General features: G+C 47.0%; 1 protein-coding gene across 1 annotated transcript in view; it reads left to right on the forward strand.

The window, feature by feature from the left end:
• REEP1 (receptor accessory protein 1) overlaps positions 1-19,497 on the forward strand; it is a 32,214-nt gene extending 12,717 nt beyond the window's left edge. The window contains exons 5-7 of the mRNA XM_010161377.1: positions 8,027-8,195; positions 15,090-15,125; positions 19,353-19,497. Of these exons, the coding sequence (XP_010159679.1) occupies positions 8,027-8,195; positions 15,090-15,125; positions 19,353-19,366 (219 nt within the window). The 3' untranslated portion in view covers positions 19,367-19,497. The remainder of the gene's footprint in view (positions 1-8,026; positions 8,196-15,089; positions 15,126-19,352) is intronic.
• The last annotated feature ends 8,446 nt before the right edge of the window (positions 19,498-27,943 follow it).

Genomic DNA, 27,943 nt, shown 5'->3' on the forward strand with positions numbered 1-27,943 from the left:
TATGTGGGAGAGCGATGCTGCCTTTTGTGGCATGACAGTGGAGGACTGCACTTTTACTTGAATTGGGAAAGAGGGAGGCAAGGACCAGGGAGCATTCTTCCTGGATAAAGTCTCTTTGTGAGCGTGAGATCCCTCTGCTTGGAGGGAGGTTGTTTCTTTGCTTAACGTATCAGCAAACAGTTCTGTCCAGTCTGCTTCCCACTGTGTCCGTAACGGCCACACTGTGCCCTGGTCTGTGACACGGCCAAGACCTGCAGATATGATTTAGAATACGCAGTTTGAGAAACCTTTGAGGAACCATTAACGTTATGTCAGAAGGGCTGAGGTTGCTGCTTTTGAAAGTAGCTTGTTTTAAGGGATTTCCGTTTGGGATCCAAAATTGAAGATCTCATGGCTGAGCCATGTTACACTAATAAAGAGGAACAACGAATGGCTTTCTTGAAACATAGAAGCATAGAATCACAGAATGGTTTGGGGTTGGAAGGGACCTTAAAGACCGTCTAGTTCCAACCCCTCTGCCATGGGCAGGGACACCTTGCACTAGACCAGGTTGCTCCAAGCCTCATCCAACCTGGCTTGAACACTTCCAGGGATGGGGCATCCACAGCTTCTCTGGGCAACCTGTTCCAGTGCCTCATCACCCTTTCCGGGAAGAATTTCTTCCTGATATCTAATCTAAACCTCCCCACTTTCAATCTAAACCCATTAACCCTTGTCCTGTCACTACAGGCCCTTGTAGAAAGTCCCCCCCCCTGTGGACCCCTTCAGGTACTGGAAGGTGCAATAAGGTCTCCCCAGAGCCTTCTCTTCTCCAGGCTGAACAAGCCCAACTCCCTCAGCCTGTCCCCATAGCAGAGGGGCTCCAGCCCTCTGAGCATCTTCGTGACCTCCTCTGGACTCGCTCCAACCAGTCTATATTCCTCTTATGATAAGGGCCCCACAGCTGGCCACAGTACTCCAGGTGGGGTCTCACAAGAGCAAAGTAGAGGGGGAGAATCCCCTCCCTCGACCTGCTGGCCACACTTCTGCTACAGCCCAGGATATGGTTGGCTTTCTGGGCTGCCAGCGCACACTGCCGGCTCATGTTCAGCTTTTCGTCCCCCAGTACCCCCAGGTGCTACATGTGGTAGCATGCCACTCATGACGGTATTTTCTGAACTCTTCCTGTCACAGTGTGCTCTGTCTTTCATCCTTAGTCTCTGAGAATCTGTTTTTCCCAAATCGATAAAACCCCACTGCTGTTTGACCTACAATCCAGGTAGCTGTTTCCAGTTTCTCTCTCTTGTTGGGTCTTCCGTTGGTGTCTCCAAGAAGCAGACAACAGCTACTGAATGCACAGGATGGCAAAACCAAACAATACATTTATACAGAGAAACCAGGCTGGGAGAGACAATAACAAACAGTTCCCAGGAGAGGAAATGAACCGCACAAACAAAAAGGGTGGATGAAATTGTTTCCACCATCAACATCAGCTGGTTTCCCTTTGACTCTTTAGTACTGACATCTCCAGACCGGGTAGCTGTTCCCAGCTAGGCACAGCACGCAGGCCCTGGCCACGAGGGTATTGCTGGTAGGGTATTTCTGTTCATACGGTGGCAGAATCAATTTCCTCCTTCACTCAGGTCTGTGCTCAGAGCATAAGGCGGATGGTTTTGCTCTTAGCAGGGCCTGCCTGCACTCAGGCATGACAACGCTTCTGTGTGTGAACTCCCACGCATTGCCCTGAGTAATTCCACAGCCTTATCCTACGTCTCAGAAGACCTGTCGGTCACCAGTACCAAAATGACTGCCACGTGTCTCTCACCTAATCCCGTGCCTAAATTAGTCATAAATGCGCTCTGTTCTTAATGGTCTTAAGTCTGGATTACAGAGGTGGCCAGACACTGGGGGTTTCTCCAATGGGAAGCATCAATCAACTGCAAGGGGTGGAGTGGCAGCCCGTTGTGTTTGTAATTTGCTTTACTCTTTAAACACACGTGCTAGGTAACACCCTGTCAGCTGGGGTTATGGAGTGGTTTCTCCACCTCTGGGGAATCTGAGGAAGGGAGAACCTACGTTCAGAGGTATAGTCCACAGGTGGGTGCTTGTCATGTGTATGTGAGTCCCTGCACATGGTGCCCGGTGTCATGCTCATGTCTCGCCTCGATTACTTATGCTTCAAATAGACCTTATTCTCAAAGCTTTTATGTGTCTTGCCACAATGGCTCTCTCTTTTCCCTTGCTAGGTCTCTCAGCTACTTCATTTACACTTGTATTTGGACCAGAAAAAAGGGCAGGTAATCTGCTGAGTGCTTATACTAACCCCTAACTAACATCTGCCTCCCTGTTAGACTAGTTTGAACTGTTTTCAGCTGAGATTGGTTTGAGGCCAGATGCTGTCTGCTCCACTTCCAGTGGGTAGATAGATCGTGTGTGCTGAGCTTCAAAAGCCTCTCTTTGATCTCATCAGCAAAATGCCTCCCAAGTCCTCTGCTGGCAATCGGAAAGATTCCAGCAGCCAGGCAGGGAGCTTTGTATGTGGAAAACCCAGCTAACTCAGGTTGCTGCTACTGCATTGGCCAAGCTGCTGTTTGCTGTTGTTTTCTCACTAGTAGATAAAGCAAGCCTCTCTCCCACTGCTGTGATCCCGTTAGGATGACTGGGGTTGCAGTGGAGCTAGTGAGGCCAGGACTTGGCTCAGAAGTGAAGATCCATCTCTGCAAGCATTTTCTGATAGGTGTGGTTGGGGAAGTCCTGCTGACACGGTGGCGATAAGTGACACCCTAGGAACATGCGCCACAGCTTGTAGTGAGTATCTGCAGGATGGAGGCTGTAACGTGCATGCAGATGTGTCTGCTGGCGTGGAGTAGAACTGCTAACCAAAGTTACAGCAAGAAGAGAAGAGAACATTAACAGGTTTAGTATTGTGCTGGAAGTGTGGTGAGTGTGACTTAGTGTTCCCTTTCCTATTAACTACTGATCCTAAGATGCGAAAGGCCAGACGGTGCCATCCTGTGTTAACACTGACCGTATTAAAAGCTACTCTTTTAATGACCTGACATTATTTGATTCCCTATTTGTGTCACTTCACCATGCTGTTATGGTTTCCATAGCTGCAAAATGGAGTCTGTAGGTGTTAGAGGTGTTTTGAAGCCTAAATATCTACAGAATTCTTTCAGGTTGTCAGATGGAAGGTATGATGAAATCCAGGCACTGTTATTTGTTTATATTCAGAACACATTTAATGGGACTTTGTTATGTAAATGGCAGCTTTTTAAATGATATACCTAATTTTATTTACCTAGAGCCTATGTAAAGTTACCTACATATGTGCAGAATTTTAAATGAATATTTCCATTGGATGTAAACCCAGTTTTTCCAGACTCCTAAATCCATCTCCCTCTAAAAATTTTTACTTCAAATGTGAATGCAGAGATTAATTATAGAGAGGTGGAGTAATGAAGACAATTCTAGCTATTTCTGATGGAGTGCCTTTTAGAGAGTCTGACACAATAATGACTCCAGGTTTTGGAAAGGGTTGAGATTTCTGATCCTTCCAAGCGGATATTGGTTGCATCGATGTTTGTGCTGTGGACCCACAGAGATTAATGTTTGTTTCTGGAGACAAAGATGTCTGCAACATCTAGAGGAAGGTAGCATGCAGGTTGGCTGGCTTTGAAAGCTTAGTATTTTGATGCTGTTTTGTCCACTCTTTAAAGCAAAAATAAGGAAAGAATGTGCTAGATGTGGGAAGTGGGTATGCCTATACTTCAGTCTGTGTCCTAGGAGAAGCTGGATGAGGTGGAAGTTGAGTCTAGGCAGTCTTGTGCCCAGGGAGAGTAAGGCTCAGTCCTCCAGCCCCATGTCATGCTTGTGTCCTCTACCAGGGGATGAAGGCCCCAAAATACAGGACCCACACTGCCAGCACAATCATCCTGACAGAGCAGTTGGTCTTCAGTGAGGGGAAAGAGAGGGAGGTGGTGTCATCCCCAGTCCCATGGCGCCTCCAGGCCCCATTTTTAAAAGGTTGTTTAATACCATCATGCTGTTTTGCTGTTGACACAGTGAAATATTCTTACCACAGCTACTGTCGTGATACTACTGCTGTCATGCTGTCTAGGATAAAACTAGCTCAGGTCCGTGTGGACACGCTGCAAACACGCCTCTGGCCTGCAGCGTAGTCATAGCTTTAGGGCCTGGGTCTTCTCACTGTGCAGACACACAGTGTGCTGAAATTTCTAGGACATCTCCCATGTCTGTAGCAGTTGGAAGAGCATCTGTATGATCATGGCCAAGATGGTAATCAAAAATTCCCCAAACAGCTGCTCTTCATCTTCCACGTGATTGTTTTAACCAAACACGGCCCAAGATGTGTACTGTGCCAAACCTATTCTGTTGTGAAGTAAAGCTATTAACTTGTTTTTCTCTTTTGCTAATAAATAATGAGTGTTATTGTGGAATAAGACAGCTGGATAGAGTCTTTATTGCTAAAACGTGTAACTTCAGCAGTGCAAACCCTCAGTGTTGGCTTTCCAAATGTTTGTGTTTTCATATACAGCAGCTGCTTACCTGACAGGGAAAATAAGATTGGTAACCTTTTCCATTTTACTCTGAAACCGTCCTGATTCTGTTGTAATCATAATTTCTGTCATGTTTCGATTTGGGGTCAGGTAGAAATGCGGCAACCGGGAAAGAACTGTGTTATGTTATGCCCTAGGAGCAATCAAATAATGTCTATCTAAGGTGCAAAAATGTGAAAGAGAATAGATGTCAGGAAAGTTATCAGGCTTTCACACGTCTTCAGTGTCCTCACTCAGATGGAGCCTTTGCTGTTTCTGAGATTTGGGCAAGCCATTTCACCGAATGGTAGGAAAAGTAATATTTTGCTATTTGCATGATGAGCAACCTTTGTCTTTGCTGTTATAAACTCAGGTAAAATTAAAGCAAAGATCAAAAAAAGACTTCTTTTTTTTTTTTTTCTCCTGGAGAAAGTCAAAGCTGTTTGTCACAGCTGCTGTGACTGTGTTTAAGGCTGTGCTTGCATGTATTGTATGCTAATGTAACAGACCCACAGATGACAGTCCCTTGTTTCCAAGCTGTCTCTGGGGCCTTTGATCATTATATGCTGCTACATCGCAAGTTGCAATGCAAAAATATTAACATATCTTCTTCATTTTCGATGCAAAAGAGTGCGTTAGTGGCATCTTCCCTGCCAGGGTGGTCTGACACGTGGCTCTCGTCTCTAACCTGACTCGTGCCCACAGACATAAATCACCCGCTGGACTGAAATGAACTGGGGTTAGCCGGCTGAGCAGAGTGGCTGGGAGGGGGTTAAAAGCTTGAGCACTGCTGACAGTTGCGCTGGAGGTGCGGGAGGAGTACAGCACTCGGCTTACAGCAGCTCATCCACTGCTAACCCTCCGGCTTTGCTGGTCCCTCATTATGCAACAGCAGTGGTCTGATTGCTCTCAGCTTGCTCTTGCGAGGGATCTGCGCATTGTAGTCAGACTGGAGGGCAGGATGACTTGTGTTAGCTTTAAATCAGCTACTGAGAAAAGGGTGGCTCTGCAGGAATTCAGTGCAAGCTACAACACCCATCCAGAACGGCACTGCGCTGAGCTCTGGGAAGCTGGGATCACACCCAGCTAACCAGCCATGCCAGGGGATTTCAGTATGCCAGCCCAGCGACAGCTGCAGCTGTAGGCTGCAGAGTACATGTGTCTTAGAATGGCTGAAGAGTAGTAACTTGAGATGCCTCTTGGAGTAAGAGTATGTCCCAGGAGTGGTTCAGCCACTGGCAGGAGTAGCCAAAATTCAGGCATCAACTCTTGCGGCATGTTGGAGAGTGAGATGGCAGCGGTGAGATCTTAACAAAACTTCAGCTCTTGGGACTACACTGCCAGACACGCACAGTCGGCAAAATGTCTTGGTATACAAGCAAAAAGCCCCATCTATTTAAAATACTTTAAAAAGTAGGACGGGTTAATGAGCAAAGTAAGTCTGTAGGAAGAGCAGGGTGGGTGTGTGGAGACTTCTCTGTAAGTCTGCAGAAAAGCTAAATGCAAAATGCTGCCAAACACAGCATACCTAGAGAGAGCTTAAGAAACCAAAGATTCAGTAAAATAAAGAGAAAAATCCCAGTGCAGCTTCCTGGCTAGCTCCACCGGGTGATTGCCCTACAAAGGACCATTCAGTTCTAATATTTTTTAGACGGTACATATTTCTATGGGTGATGCTTTGGAACCGCGCTGAAGGAGTTACTGTCACACGCTGTTTGCTTCTTGCCAATGCCAAAAAGTGCTGGAGTCCAGGATGTATGGCCTGCCTGTGGTTAAGTTGATACGCTGTGGAGTTGAGAAGGAAGTTTGAACCCTTAAAGGGTTTTTCTTGTATGAAAAACCTCAGGCTGAAAAGTTGGGAAATTACTGATCTAGCAGTTTTCTTGAATGTAGAAAGTGCAAGCTGGCACAGTGGCTGTAGTTGAAGCACCTGTTCCTTGTCTACTGGTCCCTAAAAGTAAGTTGCTGAGGAATTTGTATGGGGTAGAGGCACGATTTTCCATTACTCTGTGTGCAGAATTTCTGCAGTGATGTTGGTAAACCAGTACATGTGGGTACATTCATGCATTGCCTTCCCCACACATCAGTGCCAGTGCACCAAGGGACAGGCAGTGCTGCCTAACTGCTGTAGCAAGGAATGTGTCCAGCCCTGCCTTTGATCGGACATGGTCAGGCTGAGTCCCTTCTCCGTGCCAGGCTAGCACTAGAGTGTACTCTCCTCACCTGCACCCTGCTTTTGTGGGCAGGATACTCAAATCTGCAGCCCAGCAGGGAGCGGAGATGTATTCTGGTCTGGCCCCAGCTGAGAGCCCTGTGGCAGCGTTCGGGCTACGCTTCCACTGATGTACTGCTTTGATGGGTACAAGTCTAAACAAAGGTGGTGTGTGAATTGCTATGATGTGCCTTCTCCCTTTTGTTGAACAGGGCAATATCCACTATTTTTTGCCATCTTTCTGGTGTCACCTTGGTCAAAACATCATTGTTCTTTTTTCCCTAATTTAAACTAGCAGAAATAATTTTCAAATCAGGCTCTATGTATTTATTTGAGTATTTTTTTGAGACTATATGCTATGAAGTATCTTTCAGAACCACCCCCCCCTCCCCCCAAATGTTAAAACCTATATTTGTCAGTCATGCTGTTTATATTCTGAATGTCACTTGATGTAGCCAACAGAGAAGGATAGATAGGTTCTGTATTGATCGTATTTTCTGGTGTTCTTGCTTTATGACAGTGTTGTTGTATGAGGATTACAAAATTCAGACAGAGGTATACTTCTAGTCAACGTTTAGGTGGGTTGTAGTTTTAATAAAAGGTGTATTTTAACCAACCATCCTATACAAAGAACAGCTACACTCCTTTCACTAAGGAGTATGTTTGTTGCTTCATTGAGAGCTAGTCTAAAAAGAAAGAAAAATATTGCAGTAGTTTATTTCTTCCTTAGGCTGCATGAAAAAGCACTGGAATAGTTCTTTGCGTTTAACAATAATTTTTATTACTTTAAAATTCAAATTATCTGTGCTCTGGAAATTCTGTGTATGACTGAGAAGGGCTGGGTAAATACTATCATAGATTATTAACTTCAAAAGGGAGTTATTTTGATGCAGACCATTTAATTGTGTTTCTGAAGCCAAGCACCTGTTTGACTCGGATCCTAGTGAAGTACCCACTAGAAAGATAGAACAGCATCCTGCTCCTTTAGATATGGCCAAGGCTGCTCTGAGCAAAAATGACTGCACTGAAGAATCCAAGATGCTCGCCAACAAAAGTTTGGATGACTTTGTGCATAGAACTGCTCCAAAAGAAAGAGCAAGGAGAGGGAAATGACGCTTTTAATGAGGTTTTTTTGTCCTCTGTAGGTTACTGGACCAGGCAATTTTTTCTCTTCTTATTGGCCTGATGGATTTAAATGAGCTAGGGAGGAGGAAGGCTCAAATTGCACCGTGGAATCTAACTTTTATGTGTGTTATTTGCTTGTTTGCTTAACTAGGGACAGGGGGCCCTGTCTGAGAGACTAAGGAGCTTTAGCATGCAGGATCTCTCGACGATTCGTGGAGACAGCAGCAGCACTGTTCCTCCTTCGGTCACTGTACGAACAAGTAGCAAACAGAGCCAGCCAAAAACCTCCAGAAGTGCATCGGAAGGCACTGGCAGCTCAGGTAAGTGCCAGTGTTCTTTTCGGTGTTGTGTTGTCAGGAGTATCACACAGCCGAGTGAAGTCATGGAGTTGGCAGGGGTATGTAAAAACAGACATTGCTGGCAGCACTTACCAGAATTCACAGGACACAGACATGCTGTTGAGTCTTTTGGCACTTAAGGGGGAAAACAGTATCATCGTTTGACGGTTGCTATTCCTGGCTGGTACCAAGAGTGGGACTTGAGCGTGCGAGGGAGCCAACATCGGTCCTTGTAACTCATGCTGAAGAGTCAGGCTGTGGACTGGGGGCTGCAAGCTGTGGTGGGTTTTTAAATGAGAGGGGCTAATGGAAGTGCAAAAAAGGGGGGATAAAAATGCGCAGTAGTGGGCAAGGGTCATTATTATCATCAAAGTCCCCATATGGCGATAGAGCCTCTCTCTCCTGTCATCTAAACATACATGCGAGTTCTAATGGATATCTGGTTTGAATTAGGCCCACTTGTACTTCTGAACAGTATGGTAGGTGTTTCAACACTTGTCAGTTGTAGTTCCAGAGCTTTATCACTGATGAAGCCTACTGAGAAATAAAGCCTGTCTCAAGCACTCCAAGAAGCAGAGGCCAAGACCTGACAGCTGTTTACGGTATGAAGGATGTCTGCATAAGCACGGTTACAGAAAACAAGTCTATCTGAAGGCAGTGGTTTGCTTTCAAATTCTGCAAGAACAAAGGGAAGTAACATGGTGGGAGTAAGATCCATTCCTGAGGATTTATTTACACAAATCTATTTCAAGCTTGGTTAAAGAAATCTTTGTGAGCCCAGATCCAAAACATCGAGTTGGAGATAGCCTTGTTGATTAGATCTCAAAAATTGAGACATGGAGGGTTATGTCAAGCAGGGGGTTCCAGATGGCTTCTGTGATTCCCATACACCACCAAAGGTGTGATTAGAAGCCACAGAACGTTGCAGGAGTGTTGCACTTGGTGACTTGTGAAACATATGCTGGCAAGTTGGAAATGTAGAAGTTTCAGCTTGTGTGTGTTGAGGTCTGTGCAAACATTCACCGTGTTTCAAGCCTGTGTAGATGGCTACCCCTTCTAGTTTGCTTTAGTTTTGAAATGTATTAGAAATGTCTTGTCTCACCCTTCCTAGAGAGTGTCTTTCTAGCCCTTTACAAGTTCTGAGAATTCTAGCTCACAGAGTTCTCTGTTTTGGGGTTTTTTTAACATTTTCTGTTGAATAAGTTCTCTTTACGTGTAAACTGAAATAGCTGAAGTTGGTGCACAGTGGTTTTATTCTGCTGTTTATGTAAGGTCTTGGATACATGACCTCTATCTTTCCCATCTCACTTAGAGATTTTATAGAGGTCCATAATCTAGCAGCCTGCTAGTAGGGCCCTTCTCCACCGGCAGGCAATACAGAGAGGCATCTCCAGAGGGTGATGTCACTCACAGGTAGTTGCATCATGCCTTGTGGAAGACTACGGCCACAGTTTTGCTCTCACCTTCCATCACGTGAAGTGAAAGATGCGGTCCTGGTCTCTGCAGGCCTTGTGCTGGTTGTGTGGGCACAGTGCCGTAAGGCGTCACAACGTCTAGAGGGGTGAATTGATCAGTCATGACTATCGCAGGTGTGTGCCTAAGAGTGTAATCTGTCAGCCAGACTGTATGCCATCTCGAGGGCTGGATTCAGAGTGAGCTGACACTGTTCTAGGCACAGCAAGCCCAGGCGTGGTCCCATCGCTCTACCTTCGATATTTGTTTACTTGGAGCGTTGCACATAAGCAAGGGGCAGACAGAACTTGCTACTGCCTATTTAGTATGCCGTATATACGTGTAATGTATACATATATATGTGTGAGCAGTCACTGCAGAACAGCTGACACAGCCTTTTTCTGTCCCAAAGCCCTCAGATAACAGAATTGTCCACGTTGACGGTCCCTGCTCACTCACAGAAACATTAGACTTCTCTTTATATTCCTGCTTTAGAGATAAGGGGACTTAGTTGGTCTGGCATCAGAGCGAGTCAGCAAAAATACCCCAGGCTGTCTGTTTGACATGAGGATGACTCAGCTGAAGACTTCACCTTTCTTTTAGAAGTCTTTCTAGCCAGCTGTTAAAAAGCCTGACGGCAGTAGCTGAGATGCACAAAACTACTTTAAAAACATTGAGAGAGCCTGGCTGGGGCTGCAGACATTGTACCCTTGGTCAGAGTAGAAATCTTACTTCATGGAGACTTCTAGGGAGGGCTTGAAAATGCGTGTCCTGTGTCTGCAGCAGCAGCAGTGTGGTGGTGAGTTAGGACACATGAATTCACACCCCACTTCATTGCAAGGTATTGGTATGACCTGGAGCGTACCTTTGTTCTTCAGTGTGTCTGTAGAACAGAGCAAATTGTACTTCCCACATCCAGGTCCTGAAAGCCATATGTGGTAGAAGATGCTTGTGTATTTTAAGGTCAGTACCTTAAAAGATTTTTATGTGGCTTTCCTCTACCCCTTATTTCAGTGATCGTGTCACATAAAGTATCTGATCGGTGGAAAAGTCCTGTCTGGACTGATCTGAGTTTTGCAAGAATGTTTCTTTGCAGTGACAGCGCTCTATCTTGCCACTACACCAACCTATTACAGTCCTCTGAAAGTGCAGCTCTCAGGGTCACTGCCTGAATTCACAACCCATGAGTAACTGTGGCAGGGACAGGCACCTGAAGTGTTATGTTGACTGCATGTGTTGAGGAGTGCTGCTGCCCGTGGTGACTGCCTGAGGAAGGGAGCATTGCTAGGCCATAGCCAACCTCACAGGTGAAAAAGCCAAGCACTGCTGTAGCAGTTGTAACCCTTTTCACTTTGGAACTGGCATCCTGGGAGCGTATGTGAGCATCACGCAGTCGTAGGGGGGTCACAGTCTTTGCTGAAGGAGTACATACACAGTTTGTCTATGGCAGTGCTTTTATAGCTTCTCTTACTTCTTTCATATGGCTGTCAGGGACGCACAAAGGCTGAAGAATGCATTTTCCATCTAGCACAGGCTCTTAATTTTCTCAACAGGAGAGACACGATCTAGCCTTGCAATAACGAGATGTTAAGTGCTACCTCAGGTGACGGGACAGCCTAGCTGTGGTCACTCAAGCTGCGCAGTACCAAAGAGCTGTGCACTCAGGAAGAAATCCTGAAAATGTCATAGCTGTGCCCCTAAGGCAGCAAGCCCACCCTGGAAAAAAACCCAGGAGTTAATTTCTCATGCTGCCAGGTTCTCACAGCAAATCCTGCTGGTCTGTGGGGAGCTGCCTGGCTGCTCTTGGTCTCAGGTTGTCGTAGGCCCCAGGCTGTGAATCAGAGGATGGTGGGAGCATGTCCTGGGGAAGTACTGCGGCTGCTTACCCTCTTAGTATGCACTGCCCTCCTCAGCTGCTGCCAGTGACAGATCTGACCCGACCTCTCATCTCATCTTGCACCCCTGTGCTTAGTTTCTTGAGTGTCCACTTTTATACACACAGTCCCATATTTTTTCTTCTTGGTTAAGTCAGCTTAAGGGGACTTGTGAGACTTATATTAAATTAGTATTTGAACCAGATTAAAAGTACTTTCTTTTACTACTTTTGAGGTCTTATTTTTACCTCAGTCTGATTTGCTATTCCACCTCACTGGCAGCCTCCAAAATAACTGTTTTGGGAGACCTCTGGAGGAGTATGTTATGAGATGAAGTGGCCAGGCATTAGAAGGTCCTCAAGCCAGCTTTGCTGCTGCACAAATGGTGCATGGAGGAACACCCTCGCTGTCATGTAAATAGTAGAAATGGCTCTTTAAGTGGAGGTTACAGGAATTTAGGTGCATCTCATTCCCTGAGCAATGGAAATACAGCTGCATCTGGTGTGGAACTTCATGTTCCAATCCTGTTGTTTGACTGTTTAAGAGCAGATACAGATTTGAAAGTGATTTGGAAAGACAGGGGCTGGAGGGAGATCTACAGTCTTCCCTGCCCAGATGAGACTGCTGAAACTCAGGTTTGTTGGTATAAACCCCCCAGTCCCCCTGTGAGCACCAGGAGTGATTCAGGTTCTGGTTTCACACCTCTCAGGCATGGTTCCAAGTCCACTGAATCCCACAGAATGACTCTCCTGACATCAGCGGGCTTTGGCTCTAGCAAAAGTTGGCTGCAGGGCCCTGCTGTACTCAGGCTGCATTAAAGAACTGTTCAGCTTGTTGCATTTTCATTGTTGTTATTTTTGTAACGTAACTGGCGCTGGTGAGATGGGTTTGTGACTCTCTGAATCCCCTCTTGACACAAAGCGCCGTGTGAAGAGCTTGGCATTTAGTTAGGACGACCACACGCAGACACAGCAAAGGTTTATTTTTCCCTGCTGAGAGTGTCTTATGAGGCCAGGAAATAGAATATGCAGCAGTTGCCTTTGAGACAATGTGAATTACTCCTCCTTTTCCTCTACCTTTTGCTGGGTTTTTTTCTCCCTCTATCTTTTGCTGTCTTTGCTGCCTTTCAGTGGTGCCCGCTATACGCTGAGCAGTCCCACTTGTGCGGATGGCTTTCCGCAGGAGCATGAATCCTCAGCGTATAGTGGGCTCCAGGTGTATTCAGACCCATCCCCTTCTACTCACGCCAAGTCAAAAGTCACATGCAGACGACACGAAGGGGCAAAGGCTGCTTTTGCCATGGTCTGTGTGTGGCTGCTGGCCCCACACACGGCATGAGGCATTACATGAGGCATTGCCACCGCTGCAGTGAACCACGTGCGTACCTTCCTTTGACACGCACCGAGGAAACGCGCTGATTGCCCTTCTTCCATGTAGCAGGCCCACCACCTGCCCCCTTCATCTGATCTCTCGCTTTGCTCTTAGTTCAGCGTTTCTCAATTACGTGTCCTGGCACCCTGGTGATAGCCTGTGATATTTTAGCTTCCGTGCCTGTTCCTGTTTCTTCCACAGGCAGAACTACTCCTTTCCTTTGGGAACTGTACATGTCGTGTGGCTACTCATCGTTACGGAAAATGGGAGTTCCCGAACAACAATTCCAAATATTTTTCAAGGCCGTTCTGTTGTTCTGGCAAACGTCCAGTAACAATCCACATAAAGAGGTGTCTCTATGAATAAACAGTGGAAGGCTTTTGTGCTTCTTAACTGTACGGGATTGCCTGAAAAGCATCTGGACAGTGCAGATAAAACTTGTTCCCTTCTGATGGCTGGTGAGTGACAGATGTGACTTGAGGAGTGGGATATTGGCCACTGTCTCACCTAGCTCAATCCCGTAGCTGATGCGGACATGTGTCATGGTTGCTGATGTCAGTGGAATACTCCAGTGTGGGCTGGGCACTGGAGGCCGGCCTTGCTTTTGGGTGAGTCAGTGGGACATATCTCAACAGCAGGAGATTTGCAGCACATCACGGGATGGTCAGCGTCCAGAGCTGACGCCGTCAGGCCAGAGGATCACACAACGGTGCCACACTCTGTATTGCCCAGATCGAGTGTCCTTGCTGTGTAAGCTTACCCCAGGCAGAGATCATTCTCAGCTGGAATCATTTCAAAGCAGAAATGCACGGTGTGCTTTCTCACACTCTCTGCTCCTCTGTGCAGGAGAGACTAAAGTCTGTTTCTTGGTTTTGCACTGAAGCGCTGAAGGTTTTGCAGGACGGAGCAAAGGTGGGGGAATATCAGCATTCGGGGTATGTCTGGGTAATTCAGTCCCCACCAACCAGAAAAACTCCGTAAGAACCCATATCTATGTGTGATTTGAGGTCTCAGGGAATAAACCTTCATAAAACTATGATCAGCCTTTGGTGTAAACCCACAGCAGACCTCTTGAGGTTGGTTGAGACTCACCTCTCTTATTCAAAGACCATAGTTTCGTGGCAGCACTCCTGTTGAAAGGGTACGACCCAACTGCTTGCTTCTGCTCCATGCCGTCCTTTCCCTTGGACATATTTACATCTTATTTATATATGCTGACCCCAGTCAGGGAGCCGGTTCAAGTTAAATGCAGTTCCTTGCTTCCAGGTTGCTCTTGACCTGGGTCAGATCCTCAAGCCAGTGAAGAGCAGCAGCACAGACATCAGCACCAGGATAGGGAAGGTGGAGACCACAGCCTGAGAGGCAATGGGACATCAGCTTTCAGCAGCAGTGCTGGTTTATGCTGGCTTAAAATGACTGTGAAACTATGAAAGAACTTTCTTCAGTGCTGGATAATTGTGATCAGAGAAATCACACAGAGCTCAAACTTTTTTTTTTTTTTTCCCTTCAAAAGCATTTTTTATCTGGAGTCATTGATGCTACTGTGAGGATTAAATTGGAAGGCTCAAACTGGAAATTCTGTCTGGGCTGTTTCCTGGAACACAGGCTATCCACAAATGAAGCTGTAAAGGTCACCTTTTTATGAATGGCTGTGAATCACCTGCGTTTGCACCGCAGGGTGCAATGCAATTCACTTGGCTGCTTCATTCTTACCAAATTCCACCAAAATATAAGTCCTGCAGGACTCTGCAGCGCATTCCTGATTTAGGAAAGTCAGTGGATACTTTTCCTTCAGAAGCTGCATGAATGTGCTTGTAGAAGTCTAAATCTACTGAAAAAAACAATCCAGACATGTAGCAATACAAGTCCCAGTACTGCCCCTGTGTTTATTATCGTACCGGTGCTTATCCAGGCTCCCAGGCCCCGCTAGGCAGGAGTTACTTCTGTTTCCTGATCTGGGTGCAGAGGCAGGGAGCTGTATGTAATGCCCACCTTAACACCCAGTGGGCACACAGCCTGGGGTGAGGCACGTTCCTGGGTCTGTGCTCCGTGCTGATGAAGAGGGACAGTCATCTCGGTGGGCATGCGGGGGCTGTGAAGTCCACCTTAAAATGATGCCAAGTGTTTCCTGCGGGATAGCTTAGCCTGATGAGTTCCTAACGCTCAGCTCCTCTTTCAGTGTGCACATGTTGCTCAGTATGCCGACTCCTCAGAGGTGAGTGCCGGATTCCCTGCATACCCACGCGCATCCCTTTTGGGCACGGCTGCATCCTCCAGCCTGGCTTGCTCCCACCGCTCTTACTCACAGCGTTTCCTAACACCAGGGGAACAGATCAGGGGAGGGCCAGGCTGCAAGTGAGTTTGCGAGCTGTGTGTGTGCTGATGGCAAGAATTGCGATGCTTCTCACCTTACTGATCTGTGTTGCCCAAGGTTGGGGAGTGTTTCTCTGGAGAAAAACTCGAGTCCTTTCTGTTCTAGAGGAAGTATTGCTGTTCTTGCTGCACTGGTGTAACTCCTCAGCCTTGTATCTCCCAGTGTAAAACCACAGGGAAACCAGCAAGAGCAAACCTTCCTCAGCCGTAGCCTGGTTTTACTCTGTTCCCTAGGGATTGGCACATGTTTCTCAGTTGGTGGAGAGGACATTTGTGTTTGGGATGAGCAGGGTAAATAGCGAAGCCCAGGAGCAGATCTTGCTGCAACAAAATAGGATTGAATAGGCTCTTCCTGCTTCAGTCTGTGCTAGAGCTGTTCTTGAAAAATGTCCCCACTTTTCCTAGCATTGCTCATGTTTACAAACTGAGGAGTGTAGTGGATGGTTTAGCTGACAGTGGTCTTTTCAAGGCTGTGCCTATTAGCTTGGTTGCTAAGAGCTGAGCCGTATCGCTTCTGCATTTTGTCCTACCAGCAGATGAAAGAAGGGGGAGGTCTCTGATTTGGGCTTGCCAGAGGATGGGGCTGCCAAGCATCTTGTCTTGGGAGAAAGAAGAAATGCAGACTGGCAGCATCTGAGGTTGGTGGAAGCAAACAACCTTTGTAACTCCCTTACTTCACATCTCGTGCTTTTTCTTTATTTTGCACACTGTAATCAACCTGGGGACGGCAACAGAGCAGCTGAAGGGTCACAGTGCTGCCATCACTGCTGACCGTGTCACTTCCAGGGTACCAGGGTGTGCGTTCCCACTGCCTCGCGCTTGATGAGCCGTGCAGCCCTGCGCTTGGAGGCTGATCCCAGCCTCACCCTGTCCCCTTGCACGCTGCCTAAGTGGCAAACCAACCCTCGTGTTTCATTTGTCACCCCTCCTGCTGTCCTTGTTCTTTGCAGTAGCACATTTGGGGCGAGTGTGCAGGAGAATGAAGCCTGCTCAAGGCGGTGTCTGTTTAAGCAGTCATGAAGCACTTGTACTCAGAGTGCAATTTCTTAGCACCCTTCTAATTTTAGCCTAAACGGATTTTATGGGTTTGACTTCAAAGTGTTATTTATAAAAAGAATACCGAATCCTTAAGTGCTTAATAGTCATGAGTTAATCTTAGGAAAGGCATTTAATGACACTAAAGCAGTAATTGGTCCAATATGTTTACAAATTGAGCCCAAAGTCATGTTGATCTGACTTAAATTGCGTGCCCTGTCTTTCAGATTGGCTTGTTTTACTATTTCACCACCCCCCACTCCCCCACCCTGACATAATCCAGTCCCTTAGACCATGTCAATAAGGAGATGCTGGGGCTCTATCTCATACAGGGTTCATTCTGCCTCCACAGGCTGCCCTTTCTCTGTCTCCAAGGCAATAGATGCATTAATGCACTCTCAGACAACAGCCTGCCGTTTAAAATGCTCCTTTGTAAATCCAGCTATGGTACTTAGGGAGCTGACTACGTAATGTGAACACATTTTCTCAGCGCCACAAAAAGCAGGGGAAGAAAGAAGCAAAGTTTGTTTAGCCAGGGCTGACTTGTCCTAAACTACTGGCCCTCCTCTTTCCTTGGTGCAAACTTTTGTGCAGCCAGTTTGAGGGTACAATCCTTAACAGTACTCATTGCCAAAGAGTTTATCATCTGAATGGGCAGCTAGTCAAGCCTTACCTCAAGGAGGAGTATTAAGGGCTGCTTTAGAGCCATGATGCAGCCTTTTTTGGCAGGAGCAGTTGCCTTAATGCTCTCAAGGGTGACACTGAATTGTTCCTCTCCCTGGCTGGCTCAGAAACCCCTACAGCTCTTAGGAGAGCACAGGCTGGTGGGAGCAAGAGTCTGCCCATCCTGCTCCCTAGATGTTACTCTGAGAGAAGCATTGGATAAGGTGAAAATAGTTTGGGACAAAACATGGTGGTTTTGTGAGGGTATGGCCTCAAGTGCCATGGAGTGTGCATTTATGCAGACTGAAGGCCAGGCGGAGGGCAGCGTGAGCTCCCCCGGTACCGGAGCAGATCCGTCACTGTCACTGGTGATGGGTTCCTCTGCCGCTGAAGCTGCTTGCTTCCTGGGAGAGCTCTTTCCTGACCAGTTGGCTCACTCCAGCTGGCCTCATGCTCTGCACATGACAAAATGCTGACAGAATTCAGGACATTCATCCTCTTTTGCTCTGGGCAGCTTCACTAAATGCAAGTGTAGGCCACTGTATATACTCCAGTGCCTTCTTGAGAACTTGTGTGCCAGCTCGTCTCGCTCCTGTCCAGTGGCAGGCCTCTGCTGACAAAACTCTTTCCAGGTCTTTACACAGGTTTCTGAGTTACCTCTTTTCCACGGCCTGTGGAAAGTCAGGCTGCAGCATTAAGGAACAGCAGTAAATAACATAAGAGCTCTTTTTCCCCTTCAGGAAGGACAGAGTGAAAATCTCCAGGGATATCTGTTTGTCTTTTGGCAGTGCCTAGTAAATGCTTGAACGCTGGTCAATATTAAACAATCTGGCTTGGAACTGGCATTTAAGAAGTAACAAACACTATGTTTGGTGGTGTTCTCTCAACTAACATCTCATAGGTGCTGTTGCAAAGGCCTGTGGCCTGGTTGGGAGGGAAGAACAAATTTAATCCTTGCAGATGATAAATATATCTAGCAGATCTTGAATTATCAGCTGTGTATGAGGGGAACTGTTGGGTCTGCATGTATTTGAGGGGGCATTTAATACTAAAATGGTAATTAGGAACCTTAGGCCACCTAAGAAATGTGCAAGGATGTGATGAATGGGACTGGGTTTTGAGTGTGCAGGGTTGTACCCCATAGCGGTGACTGACACAGTAATGTACGCCCAAAAAGCTGGTGGTCAGCCAAGCCAGCGTGTTCAGTCAACCATCTGTGGATGGTGTTCCAGCGTAAAGCCAGCCCCGGTAGTTTTCCCAATAAAATAATGTAGGACCTCTTCCTACGTGTGGTTGTCACCCTGAAGACAAGGTGACAGATCACACATTCTGCAGTACAGCTCAGCAAGGACCTTAATGGGACATGCACTGAACTGTGTTTCAAACAGATCTCCTTGTCGGTGTATCAGAGGTATCCAGCCCTTTCTTTGTGGTATGCTGCAAGTGGCACGTGAGATTATTACAGTGGAAAGTACTCTTAAAAAACCGAATTGACTTTGCATCAAGGGGGCTGTTCATGCACCTCTGAACTAATTCAGTTAAATGGTGTAGGTGGTTTCATTTTTGTTCTTAGCCAGTTTTGCTTCCAGCTATTGTGCTGGAGATTTTTTTTTTTTTTAACCTTTCTCTCATTGAACTTAAAGAACAAATTACAACTTTCCATTGCTGTAGGAAGTTTGTTCCTTAAATCTTAACTTTTCTAAATCTTGAATCAAATTTTACAGGGGTGATTTGCATCACGTTGCAGCAGTACCTCTGAATGGCAGTTTGGGAGTTTCTCTGAGTATTTAAAATACTTTCATACTTATTTTGGTTATTTCCGGGAAGGAAAAATTTTCACAGCAAATCAGTAGGTCTTTTAAGTACATTTGCATTTTATGAACAGTAAGTTAGAACATTAATTGTTGTTTAATAAACTGCAGTTGAACCGCAGATACTGTGAAAGCAAAGATGAAGATTTCTACTCTCTAAAACAATGTTCCTTCCCCCTCTACACACAAATGTTTTACCCTAACAGTTTATTCTTTCCTTTTCTCTATGTAAATATTATGGGACTCTGATGTAAGTGTTACAGATTGCATGAATTTTCTTCTGAGGTGTTTGGAATAGACTAGCGTGTAACAACTTAATAATTTGTGGGATGTGTTTTCATTAACAGATGAGTTTGTTGATGTGATTAGACTTGTTTGCTTTGGTTGCACTTGAGTTCAGCTTTGGAAGGGATGTCTGCCTCTTCTGTGGCTCCTGGGCAGTGTGTGCTGGTGGAGTTGGCTGCTCCTAACTCCTTGGTTTGGCAGTGAAAACTGTTGGGGATGTACATGACTTGGGTCAATGTCTTTTGGAAATGATGGCAAATTTATCTTTGTTGCAGGGAAAAGAAGCTGATCGCCATCGTATAATAAATATCTGTTCTCTTGCTCTTACTAAGTGGTGTGCAAACCTCTTTATATGAATTATCCCCCGGAAAGGCTTAGCTTTGGAGTGACTGTATCTTCCATTACAATAATACAATGCCTCACTCCTGGCTTGTGAAGTCTGTGAATATGGTTTTCCCCACTGCTCCCAAGGAATTACAGTGAAGGAAGGAAGAAATATTATGCTCAGCAAAATAAGGGGTGGGCAGCTTCTCTCAAAGGTATTGGGATGCATGATTCCCACTGTAACTGTACTTCAGTGTCCAAATTTTTCAGGGTATCTAGCTCAGTCATTTGCTTACCTGTGGTTAGAGCAGGCCAGGTCCTGACCTCTGTTGTACATTCATAAGAGTTACTCCAGATTTACGCAGCAACATAGGTCAGAGCCTGAATCGAAGCGACTGCTGAAAAAAACCAGCATGCCACTGAATCCCATTGGTTGGTGTAGAAGGAGTTTTGCACATGAGGCTTCTTAGCCCTTGCAGAATCACAGAAATTCAAGGTGACGATGACGGTCTGGCCCGTACATTCCCTTGTCCGTGCTGGGTTGCTCCCTGTTGTGCATTTAACAGCTTAGATCCCAACTCTGCAGAGCACTTGATTGTCTACTTTAACCTGGAATATGCCCAGCTTCCGGGCTTCCCACACAATGTGTTGGTTATATCGGTTTCCTATGAAGGGATTAGGCTAGGGTGATAGGAACTGGAATTAAGGGGTCCATTTCCTTAGGCTTCTCACAGTCAGATTCTGTCTTGCCTTAGTGAAGAGAGGAGTGCAATCTGGTCTGGATACTGAAAAGATGTTGGCAAGAGGCAGCAACAGCTTTCACCCTGGCACACCAGCAGCTTTCCTTTTTCTGCGGCGATCCTGCTCCTCCACACAAAGGTGGGGAGCAGCCATAAATATAACAGGTGGAGACACCCAAAACACAGCCCACTCTGAGATGAGGAGTGAGAGTCTCCCAGAGATGAGAGCGCCAAGGGAGATGTCTGGCATAGGGTCTGTGATTTTAGACAGCCACCTCCTGGCTGTGACATGGTCCCTGGGGCTGTCACCTGCTTCCCTGGAGCAGCACAAACTGCTGGCTCTGCCACTTCTGGGACATCTGATAGTGGCCTGAGGCCCCACAACCTCAGATCCTAAAGATGGCTCTTAGAAACACACAGGAGGTCACCTGAGGCCACATGCTGTCCTCAAGGAGCCTGTGCCAGCCCTGACAGCGTGTTTTACTTCTCAGACTGCCCCTTCTCCAGAAACAAACCTTGGTGTCCCAGAACTCACTGATTTACTTTAAGCCTCCATCTCCTTTCTCACTAATTCCTTACGTGTGTGCTTATTATTGTGGTTAAACCCCTGCTTTACGTTTCTCCTGCAGAGGACTCACTTTCAGTGTAGGAAAATAAGTTCTTTATCCTGTCATCACTCTGTTCACAAAAAAACCCCAACTTCAGACTTGGCGCTGACACAACAGCAGTCCTTTGGTGACGAGTTGCTTCCAGGGACACAACAGCATAACGCTTCCACAAACATGGGACAAAGTCTGGCACCCCAGGTCGATATGAGGTCAGGAGTGCCCACAATACATACGTCCTCCCCAAGGCAGGGTGGACGGGGAATCCTCCCTTCTTGCTCTGGGTCTTAAGAAAAGGGCCCTGTGTATTCAAGATCTGCTCTTGTCCGTGCTCAGAAATGTAGTGGAAAGGCCTGGGATAGAGCTTCGTCTCCCTTTTCCAGTTCAGTGAAGCTGAAGCAAAACGGGTTCTCATTTGGCTCGTGTTTGATGCCTCATTCACAGTGAAATGAACCAGGGGAGAAGACAGCCTCAGCCCAACTTCCAGTGGACTTGACAGACCTCTCTGCTGCAGGGGTCAAAGCAGTATGTGCTGGCTTGAGAGCTGAGGTCTCCTCCTGATCTTCATGGGTGCAGCTCCAGGGCTTGGACGTGACCCTGGGGAGAGTGGAAGAGCCCACCAGAGGCTGTACCTCTGCTGTGCCTGTCATGGAGACCGGCAATCTGGTGGCAGAGCTGCCTGGGTGGTTGCTTTTTCACCCAGCACCCACTTCACGAGCAAGAATAATCTCAGAAAAAGCAACATACACTAGGAAACCATAGGATTCCTGGGAGTGTTATCAGGGTTGACAGTTCCTTCTGTGTTTCATTTTGCAATAAAGCGGCTGGCTGTAGGTGAAAGGGAGCAGGGCACGTTTGCCTAACCCTGTATCCTCTCCACTTCAGTAGCCAGCTTCTCTGCAGGCTGGTCACTGAATACTCTTAATTCTGGTCCGCCAACATCCCTCCCTCCTGTCCCCTTTGAAGTCCTCTTTTTCCTGGGGAAAGCCGTTGTCTCCTCGCAGCAGCACGTGGCTGGGGCTGTGCTGCTGGGCCAGCCTGCAGTCCACATCTGAGGGGCCTCGGGGGAAGAGGGCAGCTGGGAGCAGCCATACGAATTGGTGCTGGGGACAGTCCTTAGCCTCCAGGCTGCAGGTTTGGGCATGTTTGGTTCAGGCTTTGCTCAAGCTCTGAACAAACAGCATTAAACCCAAACTTGACTCTGTTTTCCCTTAGCTTAGAGGGGCACAAGGACCAACTCCAACATCCAAGATGACCTAAGCTAGGCTGCTCCTGAATATCTTATTTCCCAAGTGGAAGAATGAAATAGTAATTAAAATAAAATGATCCTGAGCTGATTTGCCATGTGGCCTAGAGAACATTTAATTCTGCTCACAGTGCAGGCTTAACACCACGGTCATATATAGGAAAAAAAAGCCGATTCAGCATTATCCTAGGCCCCTCTGCAATGTGAATATCAGCACATTCAGTACAGTTGGGAAAAAGTCAACTTCCAGCTCTTCCTGGAAACCTGTGATGTTGTCTTCCAGCCTGCCCATGCAAATGGTGCTGAAAGCGAGAAGCAGGTCAGTGGCCAGCGGATGGTGTGCACCGCGCTCCCCAGGGGCAGCTGCATCCTGTGGGCTGAACGCAGGGGCTGGGAGCGTTTAGCTGCTGACTTGAATTTGGCACTGGAGAGAGCCCCAGCGACCTGCTCGTGACTTGTGGTGTTGCTGTAGCCAAGTCACTTCCCCTTTGTCTTTCTGTTACCCAGCTGAAAGAGCTGCTGGAGAATTCAGTTCTTTTGTGCTTTAAGGATCTAAACAGATTAGTAAGTATTAGACTTTTAAGAATCCTCTTTGGTTTTTAGTCTTTAGTCCAGAAGAGTCTTACAGTCAGGCCAAGACAAGAAGCATTATTTCTGTGTATGTTTATACAGCAGTATATAGAGCCAATAATTGTGGTTAATACTATCTGAAGAGCAAACATTTCCACTCCTGACATGTTTCAGAATGAAAAAAAGCCTGACTATCAGTCAAACAAAGCAAGCTCCATCCCTGCTGGTAAGAAACTGTCTGTGGAGATGCAGAAAGCTTGGTCATGCTGCGTGTCCTCTTCTGTACCTCTTGCTTTGGACTGTCCATTAAAAATGCCATCTTGCTTCCCTGTCTGGATTTAAGGCAGCAAATGGATTGTGTTGTGCAACATGACCAGTCGCACAAAAATTGCAACGCTAAGAACCACGGAGCAGGCGTTAGTGCTCTGTAGTCATGAGGCCATAATCTGCCTTCAGACCCATCAGTTGAGTTAACCCTCCTTAAGATTTACTCCAGAGTGACACAAGAGAGACCTTTCCCCACGCTGGTCTTGCAGCCACACCCCCACCGCTGAGGGTCGGTGCAGTGCCGGTTGAGCTCTCAGTTAACTGCGGTGGGTCTTGGGCTGGGGTCTTGGCTTGAGCTCTCTCACCTTCGAGTCACCTAGTGCTGCTGTGCTTCATATTCCTGCATCCCAGGTGGCTGTCTCTGTGTTGTCCAAAGGGCTTCAGCACTCATTTGGGGTCTTCTAGAGGACGCTCCTGGAAGTGGTAGATGCAGGAACTACGGATGGAATCAGCGATTCAAGAAATCAGCTATTTTAGTTATCCCTGAGCCAAACAGAAGAATCTCTAGAGTCAACCTTCAGAACATCAGAGGCTGTGAATTTAGTCTCAATTCTTGTAAAATAATCCTAATTGAGTTTACAATGGCTTTATAACCAAGGGCCTCTAGATTTCTAACCCCACAGCTGCTGTTACTAGTGAGTGTGATGTGTGAACCTTCTGACTATTAATGCCTGGAAGATGCATGGCTTTGCAGTGAGGTGGCATTTGGTAGAGTGTGAATCAAACCATCACTGATTTCCTGGTCCTTGTCTTCACCTTTAGAATGTAAATGGGCGTGTTAAATAGGTGTGGACAATAAATATGAAAAGCCACCTGAGACAAACCGTGAAACAAAAGGCTCTGTGTTCTCAGATGATGAAGAGAATGATTCATTGGATTGTGCATCCATGAACAAAAGGCCCAAAAAGAAGAATCAACCCCTTGAGGTACTTCCACATTGTAAAGCCTCCTCCTTCCATGAAATTCCTTGAATCTTCAACTGAATGAACATTTCTCTTTGCTGGAAAACCACTGAGTCCAAAATATACATTTCAGGTCTTTCAGGGGTGGGTCTTGCTATGGGTTTGCTCACTTCTCTGCATGTGTGGAGCTCCTGAAAGAAGTGTGAATTAATGCCTGTGGGGATAACAGCTGGGGCTTCAGAGCTGGATCTGAATTGCAAAACTTGGATCTAGGTCTAAACCGTGTGCTAATGTGGAGGGTGAGAGGATTTGGATATCAACTGCTAGTTGATTTTTCATGTCTGTGGAGAGAAGTGTATTCTCACCCCCAAGGCAGGATAGTCACGGTGAGAAGAGCCGGCATCCACAGCCAGAGCACTCATAGTTCAGAGCCCAGTCCCTCTCCTTGAGTTCGTTCCTAGCCAAACCCCACCAAAACCAGTTCTTCCTTCGTGACTTGAATAGGTTTTTGAGCCAAGCACTGTATTAACAAGTATGCTTTAAGTCACTTCACGGAAACAAAAGAGCTGAAGGAGATGCAGATCTCACACTGGTTTGCCAAAAGCAATTTTAGCAACTTTGTTGTGAAGGAAATCAAACCTCCATGGGAGATGCTGTAGGCAAAGACTCCTTCCAGATCTGGGCAGGGAGGATGAAGCCACACAGCCAGCAGCTCTCAGATCCGAGCTGGGAGCATGCCACCATGGGGAAGCTGGGTTTGTTCCACCTTCCCCTGGGCTTAGCCTGAGGGAGCAGGAGTGGAGTGGTTTGGTAAGCAGCTGTACGTCCTTTTGGTGGGTTGTCTGCTCTGGGAGCTCTCATCAAAAGCTGGGCTGCTCTGTTTTTACCCTGCAAAGATGTAGCCTCTATAGCTACTCTGAGAGGTATCAAGTGGCGTCCCAGAGGAGACAGACCTATTCATTCTTGATTTTAAAGTCCTCACTGTGCAGTTAATGGCTGCTTGGCTTTAAGAGCCGTGAGCAGCCTTCCCCCAAGCTGCAGGAGGTTCTGCTGTAGTTGTCTGCTGTGTCCCAGGGCTCCTGGGTTACAACTCTGAGCCAGCAGCTCTGGTCTGGTGCAGGATCCCTGACTGCCATACACAGCAGCTTCCTTCCTCAACTTTTCTCCTCCAGCTGTGCTTTTCTGGATGCAGCTGTCCAGTCCAGATCTGTTGTGCTTTTGGGGAGTCACAGTGGGAACTTGGGGTAAGATTTCAGTCTTGGAAGATGGGGTGGGATGTTGGATTAATCCCATCTCTGCGAGAAACTACCTTGGCCTATGGGCAAGCTGGAAGAGATGCAGATTTAGGTGGCGTCTAAACAAAACCTTGCTGCACTGCAGTTCCTTGTCTATATGAGTATTTATACCTTGCTGCATCACAGGGATGTGGAAACACAGCATGGCCTTGGGTTGGAAAGTCCTATAAAATAGAAATGTCAAAGTCTACACTTACCTAGAATCACAGAATGGTTTGGGTTGGAAGGCTCCTTAAAAACCATCTAGTTCCAACTCCCCTGCCATGGGCAGGGACACCTTCCACTAGACCAGGTTGCTCAAAGCCTCATCCAGCCTGGCCTTGAACACTTCCAGGGATGGGGCATCCACAGCTTCCCTGGGCAACCTGTTCCAGTGCCTCACCACCCTCTCCGCGAAGAACTTCTTCCTGATATCCAATCTAAACCTCCCCTCTTTCAGTTTAAACCCGTTACCCCTTGTCCTGTCACTACAGGCCCTTTTAAGTGTGCCAAGACCCTGTCATAGCATTACAGGTAAATGGGTTGATGTTGTGAAAGAAAACAAGGCTTTGGATGTTTACATAAATGGAGTAGAAGAGCTTCCCAGGCCTTGCAGTGTTATGTGATGCTATGACAGGGCTCCACACTGAGAATTTGTGCTCCTCCACAACATCTGGTGACTGTTTCTTACTGTGAAGCTCGCAAGACACGATGCCATGCCAAAGCTCTTCTGAGAGAAGTACGCACTGCAGATTGGGGGTTTTTTTGTTTGCGAGCCTAATTCCTGTCTCAGTCTGGGGAACGGGGTTAAGCACAGTAAACCAATTTCGTGGGGTTGGTCTGGCTCCTTCTGGGCGTTCCGGGCTCCTTTTTAAAGCTCTGCATCAGCTGACTGCAAGGCAGAATTGCAGCAGTTGGCTTCTAAAATAATTTCAGTGGATTGTGTCTGGCCTGACTCCCAGGCAAGAGCTCTGGAACAGGATCATCGCCACAGAGGTGCCACAGAGATGGGTGAGTTTTAAGGAAAGAAAAAACCATTCCTATTACACCGCTGAAGTTTTCTTTTGCTGTTCTGCAGGCACCGCCTAGGATTCTTAGACCTCGCTTCAGGAAGAAAAGTACCTCGTCCTCTGCCACTGAAACAATGTGAGTGCAACGAGCCAATAGCACCCAGATCCACCGAATGTCTCTCTTCTGCCTTAAAGAGCTACTCATTAACAATGTAGGAAACAGCAGCAGGACGGATGTGCTTTGATGTACAGCATTGTAGACATGGCCTTTCTCTCTCCCCTCTCCGCATCCTTCTGTTACGCGCGTTAGTCCGTGATGTGGGCAGGACAGTCTGACAGGCGCCTGCAGGTGAAGAGTCCTCCTTTCACTTGCAGAGCCCACGCCCACTCCCACGGACCCTGTAAAACTGTACCTGTACGACTCTCATTTGTGTCTGCCTAGCTCTAGCTCTGTGAATGCGCAGCGGAAGCAGAAATAACTAGTTACTCGTGGTGATACGTTCACAGTGTATTTATTTATGGCTTTATCACAAACCAAGTGGATTTGCAGAAGCCATGGATCTCTCTTTCCTCCCTTCCTCCTCAAGACTGTGAATGATGTAACACATATCGAAGTATTTTGACTGTACCAAATATCCAAGATGCATTAGCGAAAGCTGAGCTGCAACTCTGTTTCTCCTCCTGCAAGTAAATAATTGTGCTAAAACCCAGAGACAGAGCCGCTTACAGAGGACGAGGAAGAGACGTACAAGAGAAAATAAATGGTTTTCACGTTGTAATGAAGGGGGAGTCTTAATTTTGATCAGCCTGAGCCAGGAGAGCATTGTGTGGAAAACGATGGCGGCTAGAAGAGCTAGATCCCATTGCTTGCGGCGAAGGTTCTACTGCCGGTTTTAAAGCGTGAGCAAGCCAGGCCTGTGCTAGCTGCAGCCACAGGAGTTGGAACCGCTTGAGCGTCACGCTTCCAGGGGAGCACGCGCCTTCCTCCCCCGCCCGCGACAGAGCCAGCCCCAGCGCACTGCTTTCCCGGTGAGGTGCTGCTGTTTCACTTGTCCCAGCAGAGTAGGGTGCCGGGTCTGAGCTGCTTTATGAAGCCTGGAGCTTTGCCTGTAGCATGGAGTTTGGTGAGAACCAGATGGAGTGGTGTATTTGTATCCATATATAAATGAGAAATATACAAGAAGAGGAACACGTGGTAGGGTTTGTGTATTTGTGCTTCAAGCTGGTGTCTCTTGTAATTGTTGAGCATGTGAGATTCACACATAAGTTAATTACGTGGCCCTTTGTGTTTGCTCTTGACTTGTCACATAGACTAGGAAAACGTTTAGCATGACGTAGGATGTGCCATCGCTGGGGGGCCAGTACCCGGGCTTGATGATGAGCAGGACTGTTAACCCAGCCCAGGATGCCAACAGCTGGAGCATGTCAGACTCAGAGATAACTCTGAAGCAACCTTTTCTCTGCTGGATATGCGTCGGTATCCCAGCTGTCCCTGCCTGCTGGACCCCTGAGGTTTCCCCCAGAGCTTCCTACAAACCTGGGGAAGAGAGAAGTAAATTATGTGCATGCACCTGGCTGGGAAGTGGAAAAAGCAAGCAGGTGTTTCCCGTGTCTGCCACAGTATTTGGCCTCATTCCCTGAGAATTTTATTTCCTTTACATGTGCTAACTCAATCCTATTTTGCCGTGGGTAAGAAGGAAAAAGTCCTCTGAAAGGAAACTGGGAAAAACCCAACCAACCTGTCTAGATAGTGTTATGGAAGAGTCAGTCTGTGGAAGATAGGCAGCAAAAGCCTTGAGGAGCTAAGCTCATGTGTTTTCTTTTGAAGCAGCTTTAGCGTTTATTTGATTTCTTTCGGGAAACACTGA

Source organism: Eurypyga helias, unplaced genomic scaffold (genome assembly GCF_000690775.1).
Source record: "Eurypyga helias isolate BGI_N326 unplaced genomic scaffold, ASM69077v1 scaffold28341, whole genome shotgun sequence".
Taxonomy (NCBI): domain Eukaryota; kingdom Metazoa; phylum Chordata; class Aves; order Eurypygiformes; family Eurypygidae; genus Eurypyga; species Eurypyga helias.